The following is a 17,320-nucleotide window of genomic DNA, read 5'->3' on the forward strand; positions in this document are numbered from 1 at the left end:
ATTTACAATTGACTTAAATCCAAATAAGCAATGCTGCCACAGTTTCCACGCGAAGCTGGAACAAACATTATTTTAAATTGATTTGAATTCAACACCTAGTATTAAAGTGCAGGAAAAATGTAATAGATCTTGTTGAATTGAGTCAGACCATCTCTTTTTGTGGTGTTCAGCCACCATTATCTGTCAGTTTCACCAAATTAGTGGTTATCATCTTTTCCAGCTGGATCTGAGAACGACTGGGAAATAGTACAATATAACTTTACCTACATGACTGTAGGCTTGTAGAGGCAATGTTATGTTGTGTGTGTTTTTTTTTTTTTACTCGAACATTGTACGTGTCACTGTCCCTAGAACCATTCCACTCTACGTAACCCGCTGTGCTCCCGTAACCCGCTCTGTGCTCCCTTATCCTAACCCATTCGCTTATGCTCACCTACGTCGCTCTCAACAGTTAATCTATCCGACCACTCTCTCCTCGATTAACCAACAGCGAATACGTTCGGAGACGACTCTTTCCGTGGAGAAAGAACAGCAGCGGGCAAACACAAACTCTCACACACCGGACCCTACAGGTGTAGCCTAAATAACTTTCGGTGAGAATACCAGGTTTTCTTTTCGTTTTACATAACAATTACCCCGTAATTATTTGATTTATGTCCATGACATTTGATTAATCCATCCACATTTCGGGAAATTTACGGAATTCTGAAAAATGTTGCGAACAAGGATCGCGCTTGTTCATCAATTCCTTTTGTAACAATTTAGTCCACATGTAGGCAGGCCTATGCCACATGAGGATGTATTTGAGTGTAATTTCGAAGATGTGACTGTAATGTTAGTGGTGGTTTACCTGGAATTATTTTAACAGAATCGTACGACATCGTAAATCAAATGGATCTTTGGGGAGTGTACCTATTTCATCTCGTATTCATTGGTGAGTACTGCCGTAAGATATGTTGTAATTAATTAATATTGATGGACCCGTTTCTTCCATTACACCTGTGTGTAACGGAAGAAGGCCGCCAGAAATTTGTCACTGAAAAATAATTTCGGCTGCAACTGTGCTAATTCCGGTTAAGTGTATATTTAACATTTATGAAATTATTTTGATGTGATATGAAAGTAAAGGGCTTTGTTTCTAGAACCATATCGCAATTGAGAATCAATTCACGTTTACATGGAGTATTTGACTGTTTTGGCTGCCAGACGAAGTCAAGCTGTGAAAATAAGAAAGTCCTTGGACCTTAAGGAGTAACAGTTGGCACCTTAAGAGTACATCTTAGGCTAGCAATAGCCTACATTTTAGTTGTAGGAAATGATGGTTTTGCCATCTAGAGAATGGGCTCCCGAGTGGCGCAGCAGTCTAAGTCACTACAGACCCTGGTTTGATTCCAGGCTGTATCACAACCGGCCGTTATTGGGGGTCCCATACGGCGGCGCACAATTGGCCCAGCGTCGTCCGGGTTAGGTTTTGGCCGGGGTAGGCCGTCATTGTAAATAATATTTTTTTCTTAACTGACTTCCTAGTTAAATAAAAAAAGAACATGCATTAAAATGTGATTGCAATTGAAATGTATGCCACATTGAAAATCAATGAGGTTGAAATTAAGTGGCTCACTAGCACTTCATAAGTGTTCTGATACCCAATAATCTGCATACACCCATTATGATGGGTCATTTTCAACATGTAGGCAATTTTTGGAACTCATCAAAATTGTGTGTGTTGGCATCAGCTGATATTGCACCAATTATATTAATCAATCTAAGTTAATATGGCGGTTTTGCACACATATTCTCTGTCTGCTGCGCGCAAGCTATGCGCTGGTGTTCTTGGTGACATACTATTGCTGTAACATGTGTTACTCCCCATGCATGTCTGTTTTCTGCTTTCCCACAACTCACCCTAACCTCCAGCTGTTTGGGCTCTGCTTTTGTTTCGGTCAGGGGGATTGTTATAGTGTACATTGCTCACTGCCTGTATTATTATTATTATCTTCTTAACAGGATGCATGCTCTGACAGTGAGCTTCTCCAAAGGAGCAGAGCCTAACGCCGAAGACTAACGAATTGCATGTAATTGTAATCTTTTCTAATCAAAGGTTCAACGTGGTGTTTTCTGTCTGAACCATGCTTGGCATGTAATTGTTTTGGAGAATGCCTATGAGAAAGTCAGTACTGGTGACCTTTCTACTCCAAATTGAATGAAAATAAGATGATGCTGCACCATTTAAAAGATAATCTCCCCTTCAAAAGTGAACCTAACAACATTTTGGTCCATATTATCAGGCTGCTGTGTTATTTAGCAATAAGCATTATCACCTGTAGCCCAACTAATGCAGCATAGTAGCTTCAAATTAATAGGCTGAAGCCCATCTGTGTTTTTGCTAATCATTAGCTAAATCAGTGCTTCCCAAACCTTTTCAGTCATGCCCCCTTTCATCCTGGGGGAACATCCTGTGAGGGGTGGTCCAAAATAGGGAGGGTTGTCAAAAAAAACGTTTTGGTTTGGGGAGGGTTGTGTGTTTTTTGGGGGGGCACAAGGGATGGTAGTGCAGTTTTCCCCTGGTTTACATTTGCTTTTTCGCAGGTTTTACAATATCATTTCTTCCATCCTAGCCAAATTTCCTCATGTGCTTACATGCGCCGCCTCTATATCAAGATGTTTTGGTACTTCCCTTATACAATATTGCTTTTCCGTGTGCTAACTTTTATTGTTAACTGGGTGGTTCGAGCCCTGAATGCTGATTGGCTGACAGCCGTGGCGTACCATGGGTATAACAACACATGTATTTTTACTTTGTATGCGCGTGTTCTAATTACATTGGTAACCAGTTTATAATAGCAATAAGGCACCTTGGGGGTTTGTGGTATATTACCAATATACCACGGCGAAGGGCTGTGTCCAGGAACTCCGTGTTGCGTCGTGCATATGAACAGTCTTTAGCCATGGTATATTGGCCATATACCACACCCACTCGGGCCTTATTGCTTAAGTATGCCGCAGGTCAGTTTAATCTACCAGTCTAATGGTCTATCCTGCCCTCTATCCACCATTCATAGTGACAATAGCGGTAGGTGGATCGTTTGTCCAGATCTGCAATAGGTTAACTAGCAATCATACCACACACAAAATCATTCACGGCTGCATAAATGTTTATGAATCGACAAAAACAAATAGGAATAGCTGATAGGCAGCGGAGAGGCCAGGTGCATCACTGCGCATGAAGGAATAGGGAAGACATGAGACACACAGCTCAATTTGATTTGGATCAATTGTGGGCCTACTTTCGACAGTTTATATGGTCTAGAAAGGCACAGTAGCAGGCCAGTCTGGCTATATTTTTTAAAAACTTCTGATACTGATTGCGTTGTCATTCTCCTCTGTCGTCCTATAATAATGTGGCCACATACTGCATGCTCCCGGCAGGTACAGGTATTCAGGAAAGCTTAACTCATGCTCTGCCTCTTCTCCAATCCGAGCAGCTAACTTTTTAAACGCATTACCTTTTATATATGTCATAAACACAACCAGTCACAATGTTTTCATCTGATTAGGCTACTTCAAAAGTCTCCTGTAGGCGTGCACACGTTCATCCAAAATATACAGATTATATGAATGATAATTAACTTCCACAGGGTGGTGAAAGTGCACAGTGATGAGGTTGATGGTCCTTTCTATAAATATCGAGGGTCTTATTTTGGCTGTCTGTCATAACCTACACCCTGAATTTGCGCTCCAGCACCATTCTTTCACGCCTTGCGCGCCTGCAGCTGAGGAGAGAGAGATAGAGAGCCATTAGAGGAGCCTTGGCCTAAGCTACTGTTGATTGTGAAGATGTAGGCCTTTTTCTTGGAAGTAAAACAAAAGTTAGAGGAAAAAGATTATGCGTATAGTGAAAAGCCTACAAGGGAAATTTAATAGAAGTTTTAATATTGTAGTGGACTAAGATGAGACGAATGTAGGCTACTGAGCAACTCCCTATTCAGGAGTTGCTCAGTAGCCTACATGTACATTTATTTATAATAATTTGTATTATCATTATGATTATTGTATATCATTGTTATTATTGTAAGCCTATTTATTAATCGAAACCAGTTCCACACCAGTGTGTGGTTTAATTCTGTTTGAGACATTTTCATTGGCTAATTTAAATGTTTAATTGTGTGCTCCTTATTTAGTTTATGATAAGCTATAAGTAGGCATGTTGTAAAATAAATAGCATTAGCCTTTCTGTCATTGGTTGGGGAATGATAGGGTCTTGTCTTTGTTGGTAATTACTGCAATATTGCCTTCTCAACTTTTGTGAAGGTTTAATGCAACTGTAATGCTGTGTTTGCAGCAAAACTGTATAATATCCTGCTTGTATTGTTTCATAAGAAATGGCTTGACTTACTTTTGCTATTACCCAAATAAAGTTTGGAAACTTTTGTCAAGGTTTGGTGTGGTGTCTAAGCTTTAGCTACTGCAAGCCTACGATACGAAGACTATGTGCACCGACGCTCCAACTTACTCCAACAGTTGAACTTGAGGTTAGGAAGAATGTTTCAGGCCCATCAGAGTTACTCCTATAATCAAAACATATACCAAATAGTCTGATAGACAATTAATGAATAAGCCTCCTCTATATCTGCATATCAGACGCAGTAGCCATGACATAAAGAAATACATGTCGGTCTCATAGCATGCCGCTGGCATATCTCTATCTCTCTGGGGCTAGGCCGAAGATTCTCTTTCTTTATATAAGATATATACAGTACCAGTCCAAAGTTTGGACACCTACTCATTCAATGTTTTTTCTTTATTTGGACTATTTTCTACATTGTACAATATTAGTGAAGACATCAAAACTATAAAATAACACATGGAATCCTGTAGTAACCAAAAAAGTGTTAAACATATTAAAATATATTTTAGATTCTTCAGAGTAACCACCCTTTGCCTTGACAGCTTTGCACAATCTTGGCATTTTCTCAACCAGCTTCATCTGGAATGCTTTTCCAACAGTCTTGAAGGAGTTCCCACATATGCTGAGCACTTGTTGGCTGCATTTCCGTCACTCTGCGTTCCAACTCATCCCAAACCATCTCAATTGGGTTGAGGTTGGGTGATTGTGGAGGCCAGGGCATCTAATGCAGCGCTCCATCACTCTCCTTGGTCAAATAGCCCTTACACAGGCTGGAGGTGTGTTGATTCATAAAGGTGTGTTGATTGTGAAAACAAATTATAGCCCCACTAAGCGCAAACCAGATGGGATGGCGTATCCCTGCAGAATGCTGTGGTAGTCATGCTGGTTAAGTGTGCCTTGCATTCTAAATAAATCAATGACAGTGTCACCAGAAAAGCACCCCCACACCTCCTACTCCATGCTTCCCAGTCATCCGTTCACCTACTCGCAAAGACACAGAGGTTGGAACCAAAAATCTTCAATTTTGATTCATCAAACCAAAGGACAGATTTCCACCGGTCTAATGTCCATTGCTCATGTTTCTTGGCCCAAGTAAGTCTCTTCTAATCCTTTAGTAGTGCTTTCTTTGCAGCAATTTGACAACTCAGTCTCCTCTGATCAGTTGATGTTGAGATGTCTGTTACTTGAACTCTGTGAAGCATTTATTTGGGCTGCTAACTCTAATGAACTTATCCTCTGCAGCAGAGGTAACTGGGTCTTCCTTTCCTGTGGTGGTCCTCATGAGAGCCAGTTTCATCATAGCGCTTGATGGGTTTTGCGATTGAACTTGAAGAAACTTTAAAAGTCCTTGAAATGTTCTGTATTGCCTGACCATCATGGCTTAAAGTACTGATGGACTGTTTCTCTTTGCTTATTTGAGCTGTTCTTGCCATAATATGGACTTGGTCTTGTACCAAATAGGGCTATCTTCTGTATACCACCCCTACCTTGTCACAGCACAACTGATTGGCTCAAACGCATTAAGTTAGGTCTAGGGTCCTTTTTTCTCAATTTCCACCTGACTGACGTGCCCGATGTAAACTGCTTGTTGCTCAGGCCCTGAAGCCAGGATATGCATATAATTGGTACCATTGGAAAGAACACACTCTGACGGTTGTAGAAATGTTAAAATAATGTAGGAGACTATAACACAATAAATATGGTAGGAGGAACTCCAAAGAAAATCCAACCAGAATATTTTTTTTGTTTGAGAGCCCATGCTCTTACAATGGAAGGTACAGGGAAATAATGAATTCTATCTCCCAGGATGCAATTCCTATGGCTTCCACAGGGTGTCAGCAGTATATGTTCAAGGTTTCAGGATTGTAACTTCCAAAACGAATGAGAGAACAGTTTTAATACAGGGACACAGTCTTGGAAATTCGTGTATGCACGCACGATGAAGACAGAACGCACCTGCTAAAATTGGTTTCCTATTGAACATACTTCTTTCCGTAAGAAATATTAAAAATGATTACATTTTAGGGTATCTGAGGAGTCAATAAAAATGTTTAGGGGTAGATTTTCAGATTCCTATCTCTGCATGTTGAACGAGTGGATTACTCAAATCGATGGTGCCAACTAAACCGACTTTTTGGGATAGAAGGAAGGATTTTATCGTAAAAAACTACACTACATGTTATAGCTGGGACCCTTTGGATGACAAATTAGAGGAAGATTTTCGAAAAGTAAGTGAATGTTTAATCGCTATTTCTGAATTTATGAAACCTGTGCTGGTGGAAAAATATTTTGTTGTGGAGCGCCGTCCCCAAACAATCGCATGGCATGCTTTCGCTCTAATGGCTACTGTAAATCGGACAGTGCAGTTAGATTAACAATCATTTAAGCTTTCAACCGATATAAGACACTTGTATGTACATAAATGTTTAATATCCATAATTTTTATGATTATTTATTTGAATTTCGCACCCTCCAGTTTCACCGGAAGTTGGGACACCTAGCCCTAAGAACTTTTGTAAGAAGGAAAGAAATTCCACAAAATCAACTTTTAACAAGGCACACCTGTTAATTGAAATGCATTCCAGGTGACTACCTCATGAAGCTGGTTGAGAGAATGCCAAGAATGCCTTGATGACAGCTTTGCACAAAGGGTGGCTACTTTGAAGCATCTGAAATATAAAATATATAATTTTATTTGATTTACACTTTTTTGGTTATTGCATGATTCCATATGTGTTATTTCCTTGTTTTGATGTCTTCACTATTATTCTACAATTGTAGAAAATAGTCAAATAAAGAAAAACCCTTGAATGAGTGGGTGTGTCCAAACATTTGACTGGTAATGGTGTATATATATATATATATAAATATCCTACAGTGGACACCTAAGCCTTAAGGCATATGCATGCAATGCCCTGAAGCATTTAGTACTCGAATCTCCCGACAGCTGAACCATGAGGTGGACAATTATTGTTTTAGTAAAGTAGCCAGGCAATCAAAACGTGAAGGAGTACAGGTGAGTCCAATGAAGCACTGATGCGCGTAATGAAGTGGGAGCAGTGGGCGATGGTACCCCCCCCCCACCTGGCATTCCACCTGGGCGAGCCTGACGGGCCGGGTAGAAGCCCGACGAGCCAGCTAAGGCGTGGGAGCCCGATGATCTGGCTGAGACGTGAAAGCCTGACAATCCCGCTGAGGCGTGGGAGCCCGACGAGCCGGCTGAGGCATGACGTGAGATGGGAGCCTGCCGAGCCAACCGAGGAAACCTCTCGAGCCAGCTAAGGCGTGGAAGCCCGACGAGCCAGCTGAGGTACCCCCAGTTCCTCCGGCAGTGGCACCCGGACTTGACGTCACCAAAAAACAAAACAAAAAAAACCCTGATGCTTCACATTGTGTGGTCAGCATTCTGTAAGGACAGACGCTTGGAGACGAGATGCGACGGGAGCGGGAGCAGGCATGACAGAAATGTTTTTATGCAGATTTTAGAATATTCGCATGAAAATCTGTTGCTAATTTGATGGACACCTATAGACACCCTAAAGACTCTGGCAAGTGCACTAGTTCAGTGTCACTTTGATTATGCCTGCACACCATGGTGTACCAGCAGCCCAAAACATCTAAAGAATAAGTTACAGACTGAGGTTGAATATTTTTCCAGTATATTAAAAATGTTCCATCCCGAGAATAATAGCTTTTCTCCCAGGTAACCCGGTATTTCCCACATAAACCAGAAGGATCATTCTGAAGCAGGGTTTCAAACTCATTCCATAGTGGGCCGAGTGTCTGCAGGTTTTTCTTTTTTTCTTTCAATTAAAACCTAGACAACCAGGTGAGGGGAGTTCCTTACTAATTAATTAGTGACCTTAATTCATCAATGAAGTACAAAGGTGGAGTGAAAACCCACAGACACTCGGCCCTCCATGGAATGAGTTAAGCAGGGTTGATATTGGTCGGTCCCTGGATGGGAGAACAGATGCTGCTGGAAGTGGTGTTGGAGGGCCAGTAGGAGGCACTCTTTCCTCTGCTCAAAAAATAATAAAAAGATGCCAATACCCCAGGGCAGTGATCCGGTATATTGCGCTGTGTAGGGTGCCGTCTTTCGGATGGTACATTAAATGGATGTCCTGACTCTCTGTGGCGTAAAAGTAGGGGTGTTAACCCCTGTGTGCTGGCTAATCTGGCCCTCATACCATCATGGCCACCTAATCATCCCCAGCTTCCAATTGGCTCATTCACCCCCCCCCCCATGTTACTATTCCTCAGGTTGTTGCTGTAAATGAGAATGTGTTCTCAGTCAACTGGTAAAATTAGGGTTAAATTGAAATAAAACATTACGCATGACAGAAAAACCCATAGATGTAGTAGCTATGTTAAAAGATAAGGTGACCCCTGGAAGCCAGGTGGAGATGTGTAAATTAGACACACATTCAGTCCTTATATAGTGCATTCGGAAGGTTTTCAGACCCCATGACCCCATACAGCCTTACTCTAAAATGGGTTAAATTGTCCCCCCCCACCTCCACCAATCTACACACAATACCACAAAACAGGTTTCAGAATTTTTGGCAAATTCATAAAATGTAAAAAAAAAAAAAAAAAACATTTACATAAGTATTCAGACCCTTTACTCAGTACTTTGTTGAAGCAGCGATTACAGCCTCGAGTCTTCTTGGGTATGACGCGACAAGCTTGGCACACCTATTCTGTTTCTCCTATTCTTCTCTGCAGATCCTCTCAAGCTCTGTCTGGTTGGATGGGGAGCGTTGCTGCACAGCTATTTTCAGGTCTCTCCAGAGATGTTCGATCAGTTTCAAGTCCAGGCTCTGGCTGGGCCACTCAAGGCTGTGCTCAATGCAATGGCACTTATAAATGTAGATCCTTCAAACACCCACAAACAGGGAAATCGATCCCAATAAAAGGTGTTATTACGTGCTCCACTAAGGCACTTATCTCCTTGTGGTAAAAATTATGTAGGTAAAACAAAGCGCAAATTAAAAGTACGTATCTCAGAGCATCGTAGCACCATTAGGTGTAAAAACTTTACTTATCCAGTTGCAGCCCACTTCTTGGAGGCAGGCCACTCGATTTCATCTCTGCGTTATATTGGCATCGAACATGTCACCCTCCCTAGGAGAGGGGGTGACCTTGATAATTTATTGTTAAAACGAGAGGCTGCCTGGATCTTTAGTTTAAAGACCCTTGCGTCCTTCGGTCTCAACGTAGACTTTGATCTGAAGCCATTCTTGTGATTATTGTGACTTTGCCATTGTAATTGTGTGTAAACTTGTAAAGTCAAATTAATCTATGATCGTATGCTATCCATTTGTTTGTATGCTGTTCTTTGTATGACATTTTAATATTTGATTATTAACCAATGATATTAGGCCACTCCTGGCCATGATTACAGACACCTGTGTCTTTTGACACTATATAAACGAGTCATCCCGCAGTGTTTGTGATTATACCCTGATGAAGACAGCTTGGCTGTCGAAACGTTGGTATTACATTTTTGCATCTGAGCTCCAAGAGTGTGCGGCTTTCTTTTATTTTCATATTGACACGGACATAACACCAGAGTTGATGATTCCTATCTGAATTTGGGCCCTGGCATTCCCAGCTCATCAACAGAGGGCTAACATGAGAATAGACATTTGCACTATAGCCTGCCTCAGTATTGATATTATCTTCAGCAACTCGAGGACTGTCTTCTTTAGAGAAATGTAGAGGTTGGAGGTGAGGAATTCTGAAGTGAAATTAATACAGTTATGCATTGAGAATCATAACATAATATGATTTAATGTCCATTCAATTGGCATAAGGTAGAGAGGATGTCTGTTTAAGTCAATTGGATTGTTTTACATTTTCTTCTCTGAAAACTGAAGGTCAATGGTCTTAAAATCCTTGAAACTAACCACGTCATCTACAGTAATTATGCGCAGTCGCTAGTTAGTTCCATTGGGGTTAGCGCATACTAGCCTTTGAATTAGATTTTGAATCCAGGGTAGGGCAGAAGTGATGTATAATTAAGGGGTTTGGGGCTTTTGTCGATAACAGTTGGATCTTGCTGGTATATATCCATAACTATAGCTTTACCTCAACAGAAGCATAATGATGCAATGTTCCAGCTTACGTATTCAATCATTGTCTTTCGTTTTCACAGTAGCTTGCTGTATTTAATGTGTTGGGATTTACCATGGCTAATTTCTGAAGTAATTTCAGTCTGTGTTGTTGAGCCATCTGTCCTACCTAATTGAGCAAAGGCAACAATTCAATACTCCAGATCAACAAAGGCACAGTGTAGATAGATCACCTCCTATGTAGACGACCTTATGCATTTATATGGCCTTCTGACGAGGCAGCAGTGCGGTTGATGTGGATTGACGTTCAACTCGCATAATAATCTCAATCTTTAGATAGAACATACCCAATTGTCATACTTGAGTAAAAGTAAAGATACCTTCATAGAAAATGACTCCAGTAAAAGTCGCCCAGTACAATACTACCTGAGTAAAAGTATTTGGTTTTAAATATACTTAAGTATCAAAAGTTAAAGTAATTGCTCAAATATACTTAAGTGTCAAAAGTAAAAGTGTAAATAATTTCAAATTCCTTATACTAAGCAAATTATATGGCACCATTTAAAAAAAATAATAATAAATTATGGATAGCCGTGGGCATACTCCAACACTTCATATAAAAGCGGAACATGTGTTCAATGAGTCCGCCAGATCAGAGGCAGTAGGGATGACCATGCATGTTTTCTTGAAAAGTGTGTGAATTAGACCATTTTCCTGTCCTGCTAAGCATTCAAAATGTAACGAGTACTTTTCGATGTCATGGTAAATGTATGGAGTAAAAAGTTCAGATATCCCCCCAAAAATACTTAAGTAGTATTTTCAAGTATTTTTACTTAAGTTCTTTACACCACTGCAAACTGCTCCCATTGCACATTGCTAACACTGGGGATTCAAAATGATGGCAATTTCCAAGTCTGCACATGGTGGTGCAATAAAAGGGTACATACTGTACTAAAGGAAACACTGGGTCTTGGATTGTAAGAAATAAGCCCACAGATATTCATATATTTCCAATTCCTTGGAGAGCATTGTGTGCATTTAGGTTGATGGTTAAAGACAGCCAATTTCATCTCTAGGATATTATTCTAACTTTATAATGCACCGATAGAAAATATAATGCCAACCACACTAGAGTGCATACTTTATTTCAGGTTGCTGTAAACCTCAGTGATTACTCATTAAGGCCAGGGGTGAAAGTAAGGCAGTATGGTCCGGTACGGTGTTCATACATGCAAATTATACCCATCCACAAAAAAACATTTTGTCTTGGAGGAAACATCATGCACCTGGTGACCGTGTCAGCGTGCATGCTCCTAGCCCGCCACAGGAGTCGCTACTGCGCGATAGGACAAGGACATCCCGGCCGGCCAAACCCTCCCCTGACTCGGACAACGCTGGACCAATTGTGCGTCGCCTCATGGGTCTTCTGGTCGTGGCCAGAAGGGTCTCGAACCAGCATCTGCAGAAATGCAGTTTGCACTGAGATGCACTGTCTTAGACCGCTGCGCCACTCGGGAAGTTCCAGCCACAAAGTTTTTAATGCTTATCAGTTGCAGTGCACAAATGTCAAAATGCTAAAATATTACACAGGACTCTTAAAGAATTTAATTTAAGTGTTAATTGTATTTTTTTTAATCACAGAAACAAATTAGGGAAATATGGAAAAATAAATAATGACATTTTAATTATATAAAGCAGCCCGTGTAATTAATTTTATTTATTTAACATTTATTTAACAAGGCAAGTCAGTTAAGAACAAATTCTTATTTACAATGACGTCCTACCAAAAGGCAAAAGGCCTCCTGCAGGGACGGGGGCCTGGGATTAAAATAAATAAATAAATACAATATAAATATAGGACAAAACACATATCACAACAAGAGAGACAACACAACACTACATAAAGAGAGACCTAAGACAACAACAAAGCAAGGCAGCAACACATGACAACACAACATGGTAGCAGCACAAAACATGGTGTAAACATTATTGGGCACAGTCAACTGCACAAAAGGTAAAGAAGGAAGAGACAACAATATATCACACATAGCAGCCACAACTGTCAGTAAGAGTGTTCATGATTGAGTCTTTGAATGAAGAGATAAAACTGTCCAGTTTGATTGTTTGTTGCAGCTCGTTCCAGTTGCTAGCTGCAGCGAACTGAAAAGAGGAGCGACCCAGGGATGTGTGTGCTTTGGGGACCTTTAACAGAATGTGACTGGCAGAACAGGTGTTGTATGTGGAGGATGAGGGCTGCAGTAGATATCTCAGATAGGGGGGAGTGAGGCCTAAGAGGGTTTAATAAATAAGCATCAACCAGTGGGTCTTGCGACGGGTATACAGAGGTGACCAGTTTACAGAGGAGTATAGAGTGCAGTGATGTGTCCTATAAGGAGCATTGGTAGCAAATCTGATGGCTGAATGGTAAAGAACATCTATCCGGTCGAGAGCACCCTTACCTGCCGATCTATACATTTTGTCTCCGTAATATAGCTGAATCAGGGTTAGTTTGGCAGCTGGGGTAAAAGAAGAGCGATTACAATAGAGGAAACAAAGTCTAGATTTAACTTTAAGCCAGCAGCTTTGATATGTGCTGAGAGAAGGACAGTGCACCGTCTAGCCATACTCCCTAGTAATGGTATGAGGTGACTACCTCAAGATCTAAACCCTCAGAGGTAATGATAACACCTGTGGGAAGAGGGGCATTCTTCTTATCAAACCATATGACCTTTGTTTTGGAGGTGTTCATTACAAGGTTAATAAGGGGTAGAGAAAGCTTGTTGGACACTAAGAAAACTTCGTTGGAGAGCATTTAACACAAAATCCAGGGAGAGGCCAGCTGAGTATAAGACTGTATCATCTGCATATAAATGGATGAGAGAGCTTCCTACTACCTGAGCTATGTTCTTGTAAATTGAGAAGAGCGTGGGGCCTAGGATTGAGCCTTGTGGTACTCCCTTGGTGACAGGCAATGGCTGAGGCAGCAGATTATCTGACTTAATACACTGCACTCTTTGAGAGAGGTAGTTAGCAAACCAGGCCTAAGACCCATCAGAGACACCAATACTCCTTAGCCGGCCCACAAGAATGGAATGGGATACCTTATCAAAAGCTTTGGCCAAGTCAATAAAAATACAGCACAATATATTCTCAAATGACTGCCTCGCCTGGTTCACCACCTACTTCTCAGATATAGTTCAGTGTGTAAAATCGGAGGGCCTCTGTGGTCCGGACCTCTGGCAGTCTCTATGGGGGTTTCCACAAGGTTCAATTCTCGGGCCGACTCTCTTCTCTGTATATATCGATGATGTCGCTCTTGCTGCGGGTGATTCTTTGATCCACCTCTACGCAGACGACACCATTCTGTATACATCTGGCCCTTCTTTGGACACTGTGTTAACTTCTTGGTGACAGAGGGGCAGTATTGAATAGCTTGGATGAATAAGGTGCCCAGAGTAAACTGCCTGCTACTCTGTCCCAGATGCTAATGTATGCATATTATTAGTAGTATTTGATAGAAAACACTCTGAAGTTTCTAAAACTGTTTGAATGATGTCTGTGAGTATAACATAACTCATATGGCAGGCTAAAAACCTGAGAAAAATTTACCAGGAAGTGGGAAATCTGATGTTTGTAGTTTTTCAACTCTTTGCCATTCCAATATACAGTGTCAATGGGGTCATATTGCACTTCCGAAGGCTTCCACTAGATGTCAACAGTCTTTAGGACTTTGTTTGAGGCTTCTACTGTTAAGTGGGGGCGAATGAGAGGGGATTGAGCCAGGTGTCTGGCAGAGTGCCACAGGCTCGTGAGGCGCGGTCACGAGAGAGTTAGCTCTCATTCCATTGCTTTTCTACAGACAATGGAATTCTCCAGTTGGAACATTATTGAAGATTTTTGATAAAAACATCCTAAAGATTGATTCTATACTTAGTTTGACATGTTTCTACGACCTGTAATATAACTTTTTGAACTTTTCATTCGACGTTCGGCTGGACCTGAACGCTTGTTTGGATTTGTTTACCAAACGCCCTAACAAAAGAAGCTATTTGGACATAAATGATGAACTTTATCGAACAAATCAAACATTTATTGTGGAACTGGGATTCCTGGGAGTGCATTCTGATGAAGACCATCAAAGGTAAGTGAATATTTATAATGCTATTTCTGACTTCTGTTGACTAGACAATATGGCAGATATCTTTTTGGCTGCGTTGTTGTCTAAACGCTGTACTCAGATTATTGCATGGTTTGCTTTTCCGTAAAGTTTTTTTGAAATCTGACACAGCGGTTGCATTAAGGAGATGTTTATCTCTAATTCCATATATAACACTTGTATTTTCATCAACATTTATGATGAGTATTTCTGTAAATTGATGTGGCTTTCTGCACAATCACCGCATGTTTTAGAACTACTGAAAGTAACGCGCCAATGTAAAATGAGATTTTGTTATATAAATATGCACTTTAGCAAACATAACATACATCTATTGTGTAACATGAAGTCCCATGAGTGTCATCTGATGAAGATCATCAAAGGTTTGTGATTAATTTGTCTCTATGAGTTTTTGTGACTCCTCTCTTTGGCTGGAAAAAGGGCTGTGTTTTTCTGTGACTTGGTGGTGACCTAACATAATCGTTTGTGGTGCTTTCGCTGAAAAGCCTTTTTGAAATCAGACACTGTGGCTGGATTAATGAGAATTTTATCTTTAAAATGGTGTAAAATACTTGTATGCTTGAGGAATTTTAATTCTGAGATTTTTGTTGTTTTGAATTTGGCACACTTTCACTGGCTGTTGGCGAGGTGGGACGCTACCGTCCCACATATCCCAGAGAGGATAACCTTTTAGGGATAGGGGGCAGCATTTTCACTTTGGACGAATTGCGTTCCCATAGTGAACTGCCTCCTACTCCCAGATGCTAATATATGCAAATTATTATTACTATTGGATATAAAACAATCTGAAGTTTCTAAAACTGTTTGACTTATGTCTGTGAGAATAACAGAACTCATAGGGCAGGCAAACTTCCAATCAGGAAGTGGAAATTCTGGGGCTGGTTGATTTTCAACTCATCGCCTATTCACATCCAAATAAGATATGGATCTGTTCGCACTTCCTACGCTTTCCGCTAGATGTCAACAGTCAGTAGAATGTGGAATGAAGCCCCTAGTGTGATGTGGGACCAGATGGCAGCTATTTGAGTCACTGGTCTGTCAGAATGCCAGTTCCTGGTTACGCACAGTACTTATTATATCGCCTTTCGTTCCATTACTCTGAAGACAAAGCGAATGCTACGGTTGGAACGTTATTGGATATATATGATAATAACATCCTGAAGATTCTCTACTTAGTTTGACCAGTTTATTCGACCTGGAATATAACTTTTTGAAGCTTTCGTCCGAGTTCGCCTGGACCGGCGCCAACTTTAAATGGACATTATCGAACAAAACAACGATTTATTGCGGAACTAGGATTCCTTGCACTGCATTCTGATGAAAGATCATCAAAGATAAGGGAATATTTATGATGTAATTTCGTTAGCATTTTATTGCATGACATAAGTATTTGATACATCAGAAAAGCAGAACTGAATATTTAGTACAGAAACCTTTGTTTGCAATTACAGAGATCATACATTTCCTGTATTTCTTGAACAGGTTTGCACACACTGCAGCAGAGATTTTGGCCCACTCCTCCATACAGACCTTCTCCAGATCCTTCAGGTTTCGGGGCTGTCGCTGGGCCATACGGACTTTCAGCTCCCTCCAAAGGTTTTCTATTGGGTTCAGGTCTGGAGACTGGCTAGGCCACTCCAGAACTTTGAGATGCTTCGTACGGAGCCACTCCTTTGTGTGTTTCGGGTCATTGTCATGCTGGAAGACCCAGCCACAACCCATCTTCAATGCTCTTACTGAGGGAAGGAGGTTGTTGGCCAAGATCTCGCGATACATGGACCTATCCATCCTCCCCTCAATATGGTGCAGTTGTCCTGTCCCCTTTGCAGAAAAGCATCCCCAAAGAATGATGTTTCCACCTCCATGCTTCACAGTTGGGATGGTGTTCTTGGGGTTGTACTCATCCTTCTTCTTCCTCCAAACACGGCGAGTGGATTTTAGACCAAAAAGCTCTATTTTTGTCTCATCAGACCACATGACCTTCTCCCATTCCTCCTCTGGATCATCCAGATGGTCATTTGCAAACTTCAGACGGGCCTGGACATGTGCTGGCTTGAGCAGGGGGACCTTGCGTGCGCTGCAGGATTTTAATCCATAATGGCGTAGTGTAGTTCTTTGAGACTGTGGTTCCAGTTCTCTTCAGGTCATTGACCAGGTCCTGCCGTGTAGTTCTGGGCTGATCCCTCACCTTCCTCATGATCATTGATGCCCCACGAGGTGAGATCTTGCATGCAGACCGAGGGTGATTGACCGTCATCTTGAACTTCTTCTATTTTCTAATAATTGCGCCAACAGTTGTTGCCTTCTCACCAAGCTGCTTGCCTATTGTCCTGTAGCCCATCCCAGCCTTGTACAGGTCTACAATTTTACCCTGATGTCCTTACACAGCTCTCTGGTCTTGGCCATTGTGGAGAGGTTGGAGTCTGTTTGATTGAGTGTGTAGACAGGTGTCTTTTATACAGGTAACGAGTTCAAACAGGTGCAGTTAATACAGTTAATGAGTGGAGAACAGGAGGGATTCTTAAAAGAAAAACTAACAGGTCTGTGAGAGCCGGAATTCTTACTGGTTGGTAGGTGATCAAATACTTATGTCATGCAATTGTTTTAGATTCCATCTCTCACAGTTGAAGTGTACCTATGATAAAAATTACAGACCTCTAC

At 41.2% G+C, this 17,320-nt stretch overlaps 1 protein-coding gene across 2 annotated transcripts in view; it reads left to right on the forward strand.

The window, feature by feature from the left end:
• Positions 1-341: 341 nt before the first annotated feature.
• The window catches only part of LOC109891863 (GDNF family receptor alpha-4-like), a 77,941-nt gene continuing 60,962 nt past the window's right edge, over positions 342-17,320 (forward strand). Inside the window, exons 1-2 of one of the 2 annotated variants that reach the window (XM_031827022.1) lie at positions 342-593; positions 869-934. In XM_031827022.1, coding sequence (XP_031682882.1) covers positions 892-934 — 43 coding nt within the window. In that variant the 5' untranslated portion in view covers positions 342-593; positions 869-891. Of the gene's footprint in view, positions 935-17,320 lie in introns of both variants that reach the window. The other variant, XM_020484338.2, reaches the window with a different exon arrangement.

Source organism: Oncorhynchus kisutch, linkage group LG6, assembly GCF_002021735.2.
Source record: "Oncorhynchus kisutch isolate 150728-3 linkage group LG6, Okis_V2, whole genome shotgun sequence".
NCBI lineage: Eukaryota > Metazoa > Chordata > Actinopteri > Salmoniformes > Salmonidae > Oncorhynchus > Oncorhynchus kisutch.